Source organism: Danio rerio, chromosome 4 (assembly GCF_052040795.2).
Source record: "Danio rerio strain M-AB ecotype USA chromosome 4, GRCz13ab, whole genome shotgun sequence".
NCBI lineage: Eukaryota > Metazoa > Chordata > Actinopteri > Cypriniformes > Danionidae > Danio > Danio rerio.
Window position 1 is genome coordinate 8537455 of NC_141024.2, and position 16992 is coordinate 8554446.

The 16992-nt window shown below is 39.2% G+C and overlaps 1 protein-coding gene across 32 annotated transcripts in view; it reads right to left on the reverse strand.

Moving 5' to 3' along the window:
* The window catches only part of wnk1b (WNK lysine deficient protein kinase 1b), a 109480-nt gene that overhangs the window by 57842 nt on the left and 34646 nt on the right, over nt 1-16992 (reverse strand). For all 32 annotated transcript variants that reach the window (XR_015482075.2, XR_015482074.2, XM_087247035.2 and 29 more), the window contains 2 exon segments: nt 9423-9595; nt 1437-1657 (listed from right to left, as the gene is read on the reverse strand). Coding sequence is in view for 30 of the 32 variants with exons in the window: in XM_087247035.2 (XP_087103161.2) it covers nt 1437-1657; nt 9423-9595 (394 nt within the window). In the remaining 2 variants the exon portion in view is untranslated.

Sequence of the window (16992 nt, forward strand, 5' to 3'; positions counted from 1 at the left end):
TGCCTGAGATCTCTACTCACCCCAGCAGGGCCGGGGGGAGGAAGGGAGAGAGGAGGAGGATACTGTTGCTCCGTACGGCCCTGAGAGGAGAGAAAGAGGGGGAGCAAAAGATATGGAGATAAAGAATAAAATAAAAAAAAAAAGAGGAAGGGGGAAAACCGGCCTCAGTTATTTAGCAGTGAAAGAATCCAGTTTTTCTCTGCAAGGCCTTCAGATCTGACTAGCGCACAAAGCAGCCAAGCGATATTATGCAAACAGGAAGTTGATTTCAGCCAGACGCACGTGCACATTGGTGCAGGTTACTTTCAGAGCTGCCTGATTGGCTCCAGAACGGTGTTTATCTTTACAACACATTAAAATGGGGAACCGGACAGCGGTGGGTGACTAGCTATGGAACTTGATCCATGTAAACAACACAGTTATGGAAAACACATGACCGACTCACCTTTCGACCAGCCTGTAATGAGATAAGGTTAAGCAGGTGAAAGCACAGAGCAAGGCCATAGCTAGTGAGAGGAGAAACTGTTGTGCGCTAGCCGCGTTAAAAGGCCTCACACAGAAAAACGAGTTATAATATCGATTCATATTTGAAATATTTCCGGTTTTTTGGGCATAGGTTTGCTTGTTGACTTACCACTTACTTGCCATTTTTAGCATACTTACTGTCTGAACTGCAGGACATTAAATAATCCATACAGTGGAGTGAGACCAGCTGAGATTACAGCCCTACAGTTTAAAGGAAACAATTCTCGAAACCAGGAAAAAAAAAAACAACTAAAAAGAAAATAAAAAAAGGAAATAGAGAGAAAGAATATGTATGGCAATATCTAAACCATCTGAAAGGACGAACGAGGGGAAAAAATCTGATGAGGCAATCAGGGAAACCTTTGGAAAAAGATGTTAAGATATTACTGACAGCAAGAGAATCTCTAGGACTGTAATAATCATAGACCACAGGTTCCAGACCAAAGTGATTATTCGGTTAATATTGTGTGTGAAAGATCCCCGCAGCTATCAAACTAACAAAAGCATGAGGCTTTGTTGTTACTCTTAATGCGTATATTACCCAAAACACCCCAAATTTTATGGAAACTTAAAGTGCATTTATAGGCCAATAAGTTTCAGGTGGGAAACAGCAGGATCTAAAGGTGTTCCCCCTGATTTACAAGAAGTTCTCCTCTGGTTTTCCCCGGTCTACACCCCATATTAAACCCAGTGCCCTTGGCTGGCTGGAAAACTGTGATCTAAGGTGAACAGTGTAGCGAAGAGCTACAGCATGCCTTAAATTTCTCCACATAAGTGATAGCAAATGCCCCACCTTCCCGATTTCACCTCATCATTAAAACAAGCAGTGACTTGACACATATTTTGGATAGCATATGGTGAACTGAATTGGAAGATGGGGAAAGCAAGAAAGTTCTAGTGCTGGGTCATACCTATGACGCTTTTAGCGAACGAAGAACGCTTGAGGGTGGCCAGGCCCAGATCACCGATCTTTACTGAGCCGGTGGGTCCGGTGATGAAGATGTTGTCACACTTCAGGTCCCGGTGGATGATTGGTGGAGCCCTGGTGTGCAGGAAGTGCAGGCCCTTCAGGATTTGTCGGCACCAGCTTCGCAACACCTTTATCTTCATCACCTTGAAGCGTTTCAGATATCTGAGGAACAAAAAGATTGGACAATTATCCCGATGTTCTTCTTCATTGGCCAACCACAAGGATTTTAGGACCTTGACATGAGTAAAAACAAACAGCAAATGTATAAACAGAAGATGATATGAGTTTTTTCAAGTCTACTGTCTTGAAAAAACATTTAGACCAAGAAGAGAGTGAGTAAACGCTGTACTACACAGGGTAGAGTTGCACCTGCTCTTTTAAGTTCTTGCTTAAACTGTAAAGTCCACAGTAGAGGCTTAGAAGCTACTAGCTAGTTTGTAACTAAACCTGTTCTTATTTTGGTTGCACCACATGCTTTTAAGGCAGAATGTACTTAGTAAGTTGTAAGCTCTTCGTAAAGTAGTGCGGTCGAACTGAATGATGTAATACGCTTATTTCATGCAGCCGCAATTTTAAAGAACCAAAGCAAGGCTGCGGTGGGAAGAAACCTTGAAGTGTAGGACCAGCACTGTGAACATTGCAGCAACATGCTGTGGACTACAAACCTCCAGCTGTTGCCGAGATTTTAAAATGCAGAAATGGTGTAAACCATCACTTTGATATTAAACAGTAAGTTTAATTTAAAAAAATAAAAGCAAATTAGGCATCAAACAACTTCACAATCTCTGTAAGAGTAATATGCTCAAGTGTCCTCCAAGGCTTCAATTCATGGCACCAGTTAAACACCGTGGGGATGCTTTCCTGCTTCAGTCTATGTAACCCGGTGAGTGATAAAACACTGCAGTCCTCTGTTGCACACCCTCGTGTTGTCTGTAATAGTGTTTTCCCGGTACTGATGTTTTAAAACCAGCTAACATTGAAGCGCAGCGGAGTGGGGATAACTCAACTGATCTTCATGGCTGCTTCGCACTCCAGTCTTCTTGTATCTGTGTTTGCACTCAGTTTACCGCTCTTCACCCAGTGCAAACACAGATACACAGAGACTGGAGCGCGAAGCAGCCATGAAGATGTCGAGTCATCAAGCAGATCGCTCGGCTCGTCTGTGTTTGAGCTCAGTAAACAGCGGTGCGTGAAATGATGACCTTCTCGGCCAATCACAAGCATTTCTGTCGACCACGTGAACAAAGGGAAATCAGCGCCGTTTTAAGAAAGCCATCAACAGTGCCTTAAATGTTAGGGCGAAATTTTTCATCTAATTCAGTATTGTGACAAGTTTAATATAGTGAAAGAATCGGTTCATTAATTCGAGTTTGATAAATGGCATCTAAAACGTGTGTTTGAGAAAGAAAATGATAGCTAACTTGTGCCATTTTCCTTTACTTAGCTGAAAGTGAGCTTTGATATCCCTTTTTATTTTTACCATTCATTCAGATCGGACATTCGGGTCACTCGGAAGGCGGTGGAATAAAACATTTGTGTCTCTTTACCTTCGCTGATAAGATATACAGCCAAGCACATAACGTTCCTGAGCAACTCTCAACGATACTTCCGGGTTTCTTCCCAACGCAGCCTCGACTTGGCTTTTAAAAATGGCAGCCAAGTGAAATCAGTCTATAACCAATAAGAAGCTTTCAAATTGTTAGGTTTCAAAACATAGTTCTGCTTTGATATATGTTGCTCCAATAAAACCACGACATGGCCACGGTCTGGAGATATTATAATGTTGATGACTACAACATTGTCATATCAAACTGTAAAATATGTAAACTTTGGATTGCTGCCTGGTGTTTTAAGTTGAGGTGCTGTCTGTTTTTATATTAGATTACTTTTTATATTTACTGTTTCACTAAAGTCCAAAAGTGAAGAATTGATGTCATTTATTACTCAAGCTACGTCACAGAAGTACTCTGTTTGTTAAGAGAGTTGTTGAATGTTAAAATAAGGTGAATTAAATTAAAAATAAAGATCATCCGGGATCTGTTTCTTTACTCTTCTTTTTTTATGTATTATAGAAGTATCAGATTGGGTTTCGGGAACTTGGGGAAAAAAAACTGATCGGGACATTCCTACTAATCTCACTGTCATTTCTTTTCTAATGTTATACATTGGCTGCTGTAAATATTTAACTGGAAAATAGAGTTACGTTTAATGTTATACATTGGCTGCTGTAAATATTTAATTGGAAAATAGAGTTACGTTTAATGTTATACATTGGCTGCTGTAAATATTTAATTGGAAAATAGAGTTGCGTTTAATGTTATACATTGGCTGCTGTAAATATTTAATTGGAAAATAGAGTTACGTTTAATGTTATACATTGGCTGCTGTAAATATTTAATTGGAAAATAGAGCTACGTTTAATGTTATACATTGGCTGCTGTAAATATTTAATTGGAAAATAGAGTTGCGTTTAATGTTATACATTGGCTGCTGTAAATATTTAATTGGAAAATAGAGCTACGTTTAATGTTATACATTGGCTGCTGTAAATATTTAATTGGAAAATAGAGTTGCGTTTAATGTTATACATTGGCTGCTGTAAATATTTAATTGGAAAATAGAGCTGCGATTAAACTAAGTTAAATGGTGCAATACAAAGCTATTTAGTGGTGCGCAAGTTGTAAAGTAGTGCATCTTTACATCTTAACTTTCACATTGCTGGTGCAACCGGCCCCCAGCCCATTAAGATCAGTGCATATGAGAATCAGGCGGAATTAAACGATTACACAAAGATGGGTCTGGAAGCAACCATACTGACAGTTGCATTCTCTTCTATTACACAGCAGTAGTCCCAGATAAAAGAGAGGACAACAGCATGTGAAGACGGTGGTACAGCACTTTCGTTAGATTAGCTTGGCCTAATCAAATCTTGGAGCTGAGCCACAGCCAGGATTTGGCCATGTAATCCTCATTACAACAATCTACTCAGTTCAGGCACCAATACAGTGGGAGCTGTGTACCCTTTATCCCATAATGCCCTAGGTGAAGATGGGCACAAGCAAAACTTAAAGGCATAGTTCACTCAAACATGACATTTTACTCATTATTTACTCACTCTTGTGTGGTTTTCAAACCTTTGGACCTTCTGTTGAACACAAAAGAAGATATTTTGAAAAACTCTGAAAGTCTGTAATAATTGACTTCTATGGTAGAAGGCAAAGGCTACAGTTTTTTTTTTTAACAAATGAAAGTCAAATAGGTTTTAAACAAGTGAGTAAATGATGACGGAATTGTAATTTTTGGGTGAACTATCCCTAACATATACAGTAGCACGGTTGACTCATTTGTTATAGGGTGTGACATGGTTGTCTAGAGGAGAATCGGATAACTGATTTTACAGATGTTTACGGATGACTGTTATTGTGACTCATGAATCAAATTCTTTCCCCTTCCTTTTCCTCTTCTCATAGTAAAAGAAAAAAAAATGGTTGATTAACATCAGATCAGCTTTTCCAAGACTGCTTGAGAGGAGATATGGCAAGCCGAGTGTTTTTGTGTAAACAGATAACATCTGTAGTTTGCTTAGTAAGACCGAAGCGAGCATGAGTAGTGCTTCGCCCAGCAGTCGGAGGTGGGTGGTGGTACAGGTCATCTTTGATGGAGTGTGCCAGCTGACTGACAGATGGGATCCGAGCCAAGGGTAAGTCCCGAGGCGATGCGGGTGCGAGCAACAAAGCCTGATTCAAAACGGTCTCATCACTCAACACACCCAGCAGCTCCCACAGAGCCTCAACAGGCTGTTCTCCAGCTACACCAACAACTCTCTCCACACTTCCAAAACAGTAAAGTCATTCAAAACAGTCTGTCTCTGACTTTATAAACAGTGAAACTCTTAAGAAAACATGCATTTTGATTTCGGATTTAACTGTAATGGAGTAACAATGCTTGAAGGGTCTGTTTATGTATGTTTCTATTCTAAATGAGGTCATAAAGGGCTGCCGTGGCCTAATGGTTATGACTTGGGATCCAAAGGTTGCAGGTTTGAGCACCAGCAGGGATTGTTGACATGGAGAGTAAACAAATATACCACTTAAAACCCCGGCTAAGGTGATTCCCTTGAGCAAGGCACCGAACCCCCAACTGCTCAATAGGCAGCTCACTGCTCTGGTTTATAAGTGTAAGGGTGCTTTCACACTAGCACTTTTGGTCCACATGACGTCAAAGTATGGTACGTTCAGCTAGTGTAAACGTGTCTTCCGAACTTGGGTGCTCACCCACGAACCGTACCCGAGTCAGCCTGAAAAAGGTGGGCCTGGGGTACGGTTCATCACTTCTTATTTAAATGCAATCGTATCAAAAAACGAAAGTGAACCGCCAACTGCACAACAATTTTTAGTTTTCATAACGTTCATTCGTGTGTGTATGTCTCTGTATCCCCTACCTTGGTGACAAGCGGGACTGACCCCGTGCAAACAGTGATAATGTCTGCTTGTCTTGAACAAAAACGACTTCTGCAGACACTGCGTGATGTTCTGAATGTTTTGAATATATTTTGCAGCAGATAGACGCACGTGGCTTTCTGTATTTTGGTTTTGGCAACAAAAGCAAAAGAATCAGTAGAAGCAGAATGATGTGATATGCAGACGTCTCCATTTTGGCGCTTTGCTTTCGTGGCCGCCACCTAGCTTAATGACGAAAGCATACCAGGGTTCAGAAGGAAAAAGAGACGACGTGAACATAAACCAGCCGAGAAGGTGGCAAGGGGAGACAATCAAACTTGGATTCGGTCCAGGCAACTGAACCAGGTGTGAAAGCACCTTAAGTCGCTTTGGAAAAGTGTTTGCTAAATGCAGAAATGTTAATGGAAATGCTGGACTGTAAAGCTTTGAAAGGTAAACCAAAACTTTAACTCAGGTTTTAGACTACACAAAAATCAGTCAGACTTTTTTGGCACAACTGACTTAATGTATGATGTACAACAGGTACTAGAATGAATCATAAATAGAATTTATCATAAAGTATGATTAAGAATCATTTAATCTTGCATGATGTGTTACATTGGATGACAAGTGACTCAACTTATGGGATGCTTAAAGTCCCAACAGAAAGAATAAAAAGTGTTATTATTTTGGGACCGACATGCCGTTTGTGACAGTGACCTCCGAACATAACTTATGGTCATATTAAAAACAATAGTATTGGTGCTGCTGTGTGAAATTATGCAAAATAGAAAGACCATTGTTCAGCACTTAAAGGTTATAAGTGAAATAGACGTTGTCCATTGGTACCGCACACTGGTACCATCCATTGTCCGATTGGTACCAGAGTCGATACTTTTGACAACCCTAGTAGTAGTTACTGCATGTTTGTTGCTCACAAAACAACAAGAATTTACTCAAATTCAGATAACCTAGTTAATGTAACATAAAATATTGTCTGCACCCGGCATTGCTTTAAAGGAGGACACAAAGATGGACAAGCCCCCCTCTTGACAGTTAGGTCTTTGATGACAACAATGAAAACAATGATTGGTTAAGCATGGCACGGCCGCCTCTGTGGAACGCTGTTCCTACCTGACCTCATGATTGTTGTTTATCTTTGTGATGGAGGAGCAGCCATGCAGAACGCCACACATTGCTGGGATGCCAGGGGTGACGACCACAAAGCAAGCCTATTTGTCATTTTTCCCTTTTCACTCATTTCCACATGCCTCCCCTATCTGCCGCCCTTCTCTCTCTTGGAGGTAGCAGCAGTGTTCCTGCGCTATCTGGCTAATTGTGCGTGACTGGGACAATAAGGATGATGGATCTCCATGTGGACTCATCATCCTTAAGTGTCCTGGAAACTCATGACAACCAATGATTGCAATCAAAACTTTCACTGATTTATTCAATAAACCTATTATATAGTATAATTCAATTTGCCTGCTCTTTTATAGATTCAGTATTCTCCCTCAATACTTTATTCCCAGTATTATTCTTTCCATAGGCTTCAAAGAAAGCTTACAAAAGTTTCTATGCCATAGAAACCATTATTTAATTATTATTAATAATAATACAATCAAGTTCCTTGCAATGACCTCATATTGCCTAACAGTCAGGCTTATATGACTTGGTGTGTGTGTCAGAGCCCTCACATCCACAGGAGGGGGCTGCTGGCCAAATGTGTGGTTTTTTTATCAGACTAAAGCTCCACAAAGAGTTTAGCACCCACAATGCATGTCTCACATGGAGGTGACATGCCACTGTTGGTCTGCGATCACTCTGGTAACAGTTCAAACTCAATCGCTCTATTGTGACTGTGTTTTGTAACGGATAATCACAGCCTCTGTGGATGGTGATGGGCATGAGGCTGGTGAAAAGCTCATTCGAAAGGCCATCCTGTTGTTGCATTTGAATGCTGTACCACAATGCAATTTTAAGCACAGTGGGTGAAAAAAAAACTACAAAAGCAACAGAACAAATAAAGAACGAAGGTAATACTTTATATAAGGGATAGGCTGTGAAAAATGTTTAATTGCCTTAGTGTTTGACTTATTTGTAAATGCCCTCCTTTCAGGCAGAATTTGTATAATCGTCTATATAAGGGTTTTGAAAAGTTCTAAACATTAAATGGTCCCATCTGATATATATTCCAAGTCACATTAGTATAAAATAGTGTTTATTAAAAAAAAAACTAAATTCAATCCATTATTTAACCAAAATCCTTGTAATGTAATGTAATGTGTATTTTATATAGCGCATTTATTGTGTATGGCCATACACCCAAAGCGCTTCGCAATCATGAAGGGAGGTCTCTCCACACCACCACTAGTGTGCAGCATCCACTTGGATGTGCATAAGATAATTAAACTATTTGGTTCTCTCTGACATGATCAGAGAAAAAGCACCAGTGCACCATTTTAGTACATCCGGATATTCTATGAACCAACAGCTATGTTCGAAGTCTCAGACGAGTCCCCTCGTTGATCCCAGCTTGTACACCAGCCAGTGACTTCTCACACCTGCAGCTTCTCCACGTTGGGTTCTATATCTGCAGCTCTAAACAAGAAGTTTGGCCAGAGAAGAAATGGTCGTGCCCAACTGAGTCTGGTTTCTCTCAAGGTTTTTTTCCTTCACTTTCGTCAATCGGTGAAGCTTGTCCCTTGCCACTGTCCCCACAGGCTTGCTTGTTTGTTTTAGGGACTAGTGGAGCTGCGCATTGATGTATTTGCTCTTTGGTGTTTGGATTTTTAGCAGTGAAAATTAAACACTGAACTAAATTGAACTTCAATTCTGAAAACTAGACTTCAATTTACTAGAACTTCTATGTTAAGCTGCTTTGACACAATTTACATGGTAAAAGCTCTATAGTGATAAAGATGAATTTAATTAAATTCAAAGACTAATTCACTTAGATTAAATGCATGACCAGGATATATATTATTTAACTTTAAACATTAGGCCTACAAGCAACACCAGGGTGAGTTGAAGATAACCATTTACCTAATAGTACAACACTAGAAAAATACTGTATTATTCATTAGGCAATAATATGACGGACAACACAATATGCAACTCTGCACAGGAAGTTTGGCCAGAGGAGAAATGGTGTGCCCAACTGAGCCTGGTTTCTCTCAGGGTTTTTTTTCCTTCACTTTTGTCAATTGGTGAAGTTTGTTCCTCGCCACTGTCGCCAGCTTGCTTGGTTTGGAATTTGTGGAGCTGCGCATTGATGGATTTGCTCTTCAGTGTTTGGACTTGCAGCAGTGAAAATAGAACCACACTGAACTGAACTAAACTGAACTCTGAAAACTGGAATATCTACTGGTTTCGATCTACTAGAACTTCTATGTTGAGCTGCTTTGACACAATCTACATTGTCAAAGTGCTATAGAAATAAAGACGACTTGAACTGAATGACAAGGAAGTAATCACTTTCTACTCACGTTTTCAGGGTTCCTGATGTCATGAGCTCCGTCACCAGCACTATGCACTTCCTCCCTTTGGAAGGAGACTCCCATGAATCGTAAAAACGCACAATGTTTGGGTGCTGCAGGCCTTTCAGCATGCCGGCCTCTTCCTTGAATCGCTGGCGCTCTGATCTGGACAGCTTCCGATCCTGAAATTCCAAGAAAAGAAAAAGAAGAAAGTTTAATCCAGATGTTTCATCTGAACATCACCATTCATTTTATTTGAATACATTAATGATAACACTGAATTGATAAGCATTACCAATGTGCTTTAAATGAAACACCATGGCTTTATGTTAAATCACTATGGCTCATGAGGGAACTAGCCAGAATCCACTCAACCTTAAATACCGTAACCCAATCCCAGATTCCTGCCAGACCTCCAAAAGAGCCCCTTCAGACAAAGCATGAAGCACAGGAGGGGGACAAGACTCATCTAGTTTAAATACAAAGTGGAGCTCTTATCCTGTGCTTAATCCCTGTACGGACCACACACACAAAACAAAAAAGCCAAAAGCTTGGTGTAACAGGTTCAACATGACCGGTCATGGAAAAACGACACTACATCATCTGCCCTGACTCCATAACCTATCCAAAAAAACCTCTCTGATATTGGATCCAGGAGAGCATGACCTGCCCAATAACAACAGTGTCAGGAAGACAGGGTTTTTTGGATGGACTGCACCACCCTGTGCATGAGGGTATTCAAGCGTTGACATCATAGTTCCTTTCCGGTCATGCTGAGCCCTTATCAGCAGTTTAAACAGTGTGCGCAAGCCTGATCATTAGTCATTATTATGATTGCTCCGGCAGCCGCCATGCAGTGATGAATTAATCCAGTGGCACTTTGTGGAAAAAAAGGCTACTTTTCCGTGGCCTACTTTTACTCAACCTCAGGGCTTAAATCATAAGCATTACATGAGCACTAATTCCATTCTCTGAAAGAGTTGCCCTGCATACCTAGCGGCCAGTTGCATCATGCATTTCATAAACGACATATGTAAGAGTTCAGTGCATTAGGACACCTATAGACGTCCTGCCTATCTGCAACTGGTTTATTCGGTGTCATTGATGTGCTGCCATTGGAGAATGCTGATGGTGGCATTCTTTCTCCACATTAATGCAGACAGTCGTTCATTTCCCGAATGCACTAACAACCGTCCTAGCAGCAGGCATCTGCAACCCATTAAGTACCACTAATCCCAAAGGACAGTAGAAAGAGTGGAGAGAGACAGACAAAGGGGATTCAGCTCTTGATTGGGGAATGAAAGTGTAAAAACTATTGACCGGGGTGCAGAGCAACACGAGTAGAAAGGAAGCGTGGTGAAGCTGAAAAATCAGAGTGAGAATAACGGAAAAGCACACTTGCAAATGCTTTGCAGAGCATTGCAAGCATGCATCCCTGTTGTGCATGCCTGCATACTGTGGTGGTATTAAGGTAGTTAGCTATAAACATGCTGACAGTTTAACCGACTTCAACTAACTTGCTCAGCAAGATTCTCTTAAAACCTTTCTCCAGCTTGATTTGAAAGTGAAAAATTACAGCAAAAGATGGTTCCAGCATATGGCAGCTATGCCACACTTTTCTAGCAAAATTAAGTGTTTTACTACCCGATGTAGGGCTGCACGATTAATCAAAATAGAATTGAGATCTCGATTTGACCTACACACAATCTTAATTCAGCTTTTCTACGATTCAGCCGATTATATTTTTAAGGTCAGTCTTCACATTGTTTTATATACATTGCTCAGCAACATGGACACCTCCAAATGGTGTTAAAAGTGTCACATACTGTATTTATAAGGTATAATTCATCCAAAAATGTCATTTCTGTCTTAATGCAATGACATATTCACAGCCACGAAATCACTTATGAGCTGAAGCACTGTTTGGTTACTAAGAGAGGACGTACGCATGCCCGTGAATGATGTCTACTTCAGTGAACAGAACCTGCATAAAGGCTGTGTAATAAAGTTGTAAATAACGTTCAGTTTGTTGCACAGCCTGATCGTTTGGGAGCCGCGTGGGAAGTATGATTTTTCATGTATGTTTTTCCCTCAAAGTGACGGCAGAGTCTAACCAAAAGTGCCCACATCATTTAAATGATCATATTTTACAGTTATGATTACGACAAGATTTGATAGGTTTTTTCTTTCATAGCGAATACAGTGTTGTGCATGAAAATAAATGTTTAAAGGGTCATTATAACTACTCTAGCCTATATAATGTTGAATATAATGCAAGAGGGAACCCTAACTTCAGAATTCTGAAAAGTTGTATTCTGATGTCATCACATTACTGTGCATTAACAACCAGGACATTTTTAAAGTCTGCTCAAGTCCACCATTCAAAATGTATGTAAAATTTAGCATTTTAACCAACAGCAGGCCTACATATAGGCCTAATAGTATTATTGTTGTTTTATCATGTTTAAGAAATAACAATAATAACAGCCTACTCATATTTACCTTTATTTTACATCTACAGAGTTGTGAGAATATCATGATCTTGATTTTAAGCAAAAAAATCATGATTGTCATTTTAGCCAGAATAGTGCCGCCCTAACCTGATGTATTAAATAGGCCATGAAAACTGCTAGAGTCACTGCATTATGCAAGCCAGGCCAATAGTTGTTGATGTGGCTTTGTAAAGGAAAACGACTTGCATGCGCAAATACAATCTATCACTATGATTGACTATAGACGTAACATGCATGAGTGATGTCACCATTTTCACACAAATCAATTTAGCAGTTTACAGAAAGATATAAAGGTATAATTATAATCTTAAAAGAAGTATAATTTAAATGAAATAACTCATTTTTTTATTATTTAAGTAAAAGGTCAAAATAATTAGTACGTATGTACTTGCATACAGTATAAATGTGGGCCCACAGAGCACAATTGGAGGTCAAACTTAAAAGAAAACCAAGATCTGAGTCTGGTCTCTGCATACATAAGCCATGTTATCTCCTATCTCTCTTCATCTTTAGGTAATCTAATCAATGGCTGATAAGGCCGGACGAAGGAAGAGGTCTTCTGCAGCATGCACGGGGTTGCAGCTTTGCTAGACTCTCTTGATGTCTGGAGCAAATAGAAAATGAAAAGAAAAAAAACACATTGATTGCGACTTAAATGGAGATTTTGCACTCACTCGTGCTGATAAGACACAGGAAGGATAAACAAGTGTGAGTGAGTGGGCGAGCGTGAGAGAGAGAGAGTAAAGGGAAGTGATGCGTTTAACTTTGGCACCTCATGCATGCTTGTCTTGGCAAACCGCAAGCGTCACTTTTAGCGCTTTGCTTCTCAAAATAAAAACACAGGTGCATGTGCTCTTTTCAGTCATGTGATACAAATAATTGAGGTTTCGTTTACATGAGTAAACAGCTACAGCAGACCACATACTGTAGGATTAACTATAACACTGACCAATCGAACACGGAAGTCAAAAAGTATATGATTAGTTGGGTCAAAGATGAATAAGGTTTTCTCATGAATAAGCAACAGCACTAGGCATGGGACGATAACAGTTTTCAAGGTTTACCGCGGTTTGGAAAAGTCTAGATTTTAAAACCGCAATGTTATACCATTCCTAAGGTATTTGTGAGTGTTTTTTTTTTTTTTAAAACCTGTTTTTCACAATTACTTTATTAAGTATTTTAGGGTAAAAGTATCTCCAAAGTACTCTCACTATGTACAGTTGCGTTGAATCGGGCCAAAGCACGCTTGTCCCCCCTACCGTATCCCCGACGGCTCGCACTTACATTACATCGATGACGTGTTGTTCAGAAGCACAGATTGCACAGCACAATGGAGATTTCTTCAGTTATATCATTGTTTAAGTAATTTGATATGCAGTGTCACGCAGTCAAATATTTCGCCAAACAGATCAGTCACTTTTGACGCTCATAAACAATCATAAAGTCCTCGTGCTGCAGGTATTAGGAGGTTTGCTGAAGGTGCGGAGCTTTCGTGCAGTGGGAGGTTTGCGTCTTTAATAATATTTCACAGTTTGTGTTCATTGAACAGTAAGAATAATTAATTAATTCATATGAAACAGTCCCTTAAAAGTCACGTAACGATTTTAGTTTTGGGCTTTGGCGCGTTTTGCACTCACACTATAAGCGTACCGCGCCAAAGCCCCGCGCTCAGGCACACCTCTTCCAACTGGGCCAGGGCCGGCCAAGTGATCCGTGCCTAAGCCCAATTCAGCGCACTCACACTTCTCAAACGATCCGGGAAACGGGCCTGTGCACGGTTCGGATAGCATAGTGCGAGTAGGCACTTACTTACTTTCTATCCAAAAAAAAAAAAGATATCCAAAGATGACTTTTTAAGTTGTAAAGAAATCTGTTCTGTAAACTAATGAAGATGGCAAGTCAATGATTTTTCTTTAACATATTTAGCCTGACATGTTTACTGTTACGAAATATTTTAAATGTTTTTAAAATATAATATCTTGTGTTCAATAGGAAAAAAAGTTGTTGTTTTTTTTACCTAGAAGAACATATTTGATAGCGGTAATCACAATACGATCATACCGTGACGGTTTTCATACCATCAGAAACTTATACCGGCCATTGTCTATTCAGAACACAAATGACTTTCATGTTTAGTTCTTTTTATGAGCAAAATAATGACAATCATTTATTGCATGACCTATAGAAGACACTCAAGAAAAAGTCATTCAGTAGAGCAATAGTGTTTTAATAATTTAAATATTTAAGAATAATTCTGATATTAAAAGACTAATTTATTGGCATTTCAAATCTTTATACTTTGCCGCAATCCTATAGTAATAGCACAGTATTAGGTCAGAATATGCAAGCATTAAAGTACTTTGATTTAATTTGCATTTGATAAAATGTGATTTGATGCAGACATCATAATGTTATTTTTTACCCATAAACAGATATATAAATACCCATTTATCTAAAAATATTTAACATAACCTTTTTCAAATATAAGCTTAATATAAAATGTATTTTATTTCAAAACACTGTCAGCTGAAAATATATCTTCAGTGATAAAAGACATAACTATAATACACCAATCTCAACATTTTTAAATCCATTTTACTTAATAAATAATGTTAAAGGCATACATTTGGCTCAAAACCCAACCGGTAGGGTATGTGGGTGGAAGAGAGAGATGAAGCGATGACATGCATGTCCTTATCTCACAGGCAAACAGCTCAGTTTTTATCTCTAGTTCTGCTAAGTCGGTCATGTGACCTTGTGCACAGACAGTTCAGTGAACAATCAGCTGTTTACTCGAATGTCTCTCACACATTCAAACTAAGTCTCGGTCTGCACCCCTGGCCTGGCATAGAGATAACCGGGACTGTGGTGCCCCTAGGTCTGTAAACAACCCATAAAATACTGCGGTAACCAGATACAGTAGCGAGCTTTCTAGAAAACTCACCCCAGCTTGCTTCTCAGAAAAAAAAAAGCCTAATGCTAATACAATAATGATAATGGATATGATGCCAACCCCTGAAACTGAATTACTCCTCTGTTTTTTCTCAGAAGGCTGAGATTTTTTTTACTGCAGTGCTATTTTCTCAGGGCAATAGAACAGATAGTGTTCGGCCTGTCAGGCAGCATCAATGCAGATGGGAGTCTTTCACCTGATAGTGTTTTCCAGAAGTTGTGTGGGTGCACGATAGGATGCCCAAATGCTCATGGATGCGACAGAACTGGATCAAAGCAGCCACATCACAGGGCTCAACTAAATTTGTAGTAAGAGCAAAATGAACGTCGTTTCAATCAGTGGATCAAATATGCAGAGCAGGCTGAGAACGAGGCAGCTGTGAGTCGCCTCTGAATAACAGCGCACTGGAATAACCTCTAAGATTTGCATTTGTAAAAAGGCAAATAAAACGGATTGGCATGACTCATGCTAGAGGGTTGCAAAGCATTCTCGTAGGCAATGCCAGTGGGGAGCAAACGGTAGATCAAAGCGTTTGAGATAAGAGTTGGCTTTGGCAAATGGTGAACCTCAACAGTTAGAGATAAAACTAAAGGCTCCTGAACTCTGGGATGGCTACCATGTGCGCAATAGGTCAGGCGATGCTCGAGTACAAACAAAGGTTGCGTCAACCAAACAAATTCTGTCATTTACAATTAAAAAATAAATTTTAAAAACCTGGACAATTCAAATATTGCTCTTACTCTCCTTCGTAGACATTCCCTGTTAAATAAAGTCATCATGGTAGTGTATACTTTTCAATATAATGTATAAGCATGTTGTTTGCTTTATTATAGATTAAAACATTTAAAATATACATTCTAATATATGAAATAATAAATACATACAAATAAAAATATAAAAAATCAAATCAAAGTGATATATAATGATATTTTTTTTTTGTGTACACCCTCGGATTTACATTTCAAAAAGGAGAAGCTATGAGCAAGTGTGAGAAAAAAAGGAAGAGCCCCACTTTGAAGCGTTGTATACACAACCGTTTGTCTAAAACACTCTGACATGTCAAGAAGTAAACTTAGTACTATTCAAATTCTTAAAAGGAATTAAAAAGTGCAGTACAATGTTTTGTAAGATGTCAGTTAGACAACACCAGGGATGCAACGATTATAGACTTTGGTTTTACAATTATAGTCTAAGAAATAATCACGGTCTCACGGTTATCACGATTATTATGCATTCATTTACTAAAAAAATTAATGAAACTCCTTATTTTCTAAAGTGTTATTTATTGCTGCTTAGTAACCAAATAATACAGCAAAAAAAAAAAACATAAAAAACTTCTCTTCGAACCTTAAAATAAGTAAAAAAAAAGTTTTTGGCATTTAAACACAAGTAATGATTTTACACTAAAAATAAACGACAGAACAATAAATAAATTAATAATAAAAAAAGAATAATAAAAAAAAACTATTTGTCTAATGTAAATCTAAACTACACAATAGCAAAGTATTTCCCTTTTAAAAGAAAACAAATGTAGTGGAGATCTACTTAAAAATTAGTCTCGCTCCCGCAAGATTTTATTCTGCACTCAACTGCTCCCACCGTATATTCAGCCTTTGTTCCCCCACTGCTTCTGTTTTCTACCCGACCCAACCATTCCGGCTAGATTTAGGTCTGGTTTCCAAAATCTCACGCTTAAATTGGTACTACCAAAAGAGAGCGATAACAGATAAAACTGTAGGTTGTGCAAGGATTGTAGGCTAAATGGCAGTTTTGTTCGCCCCTTTGTGATGAGACATGAGTGTCCTTAAACCTGAGGTTCCAATCATGTGACTGCTAAAGTGACTGCTACTTTGAGGTTTTATCACATCGTGCAAAGGCAATTTTTTTCCATTTGCGTCTACGCATGAAAAAGACATCAGACTTGCTTGATGTGGGTTTACTAATAATAAACTTATCGTTTTCTAATGCAATCTGAAGGTCAGTGCATGTTTACTTTGTTCTTCCATGTTGGTAAAGCCCACTCTGAGGATGGACAAATAGACTCGCAAAAAAAAGCATGTACAGAAAGCACTGGTCATGCATTCAGCATGTGTAAAAGTCGTGAGCATTGGCT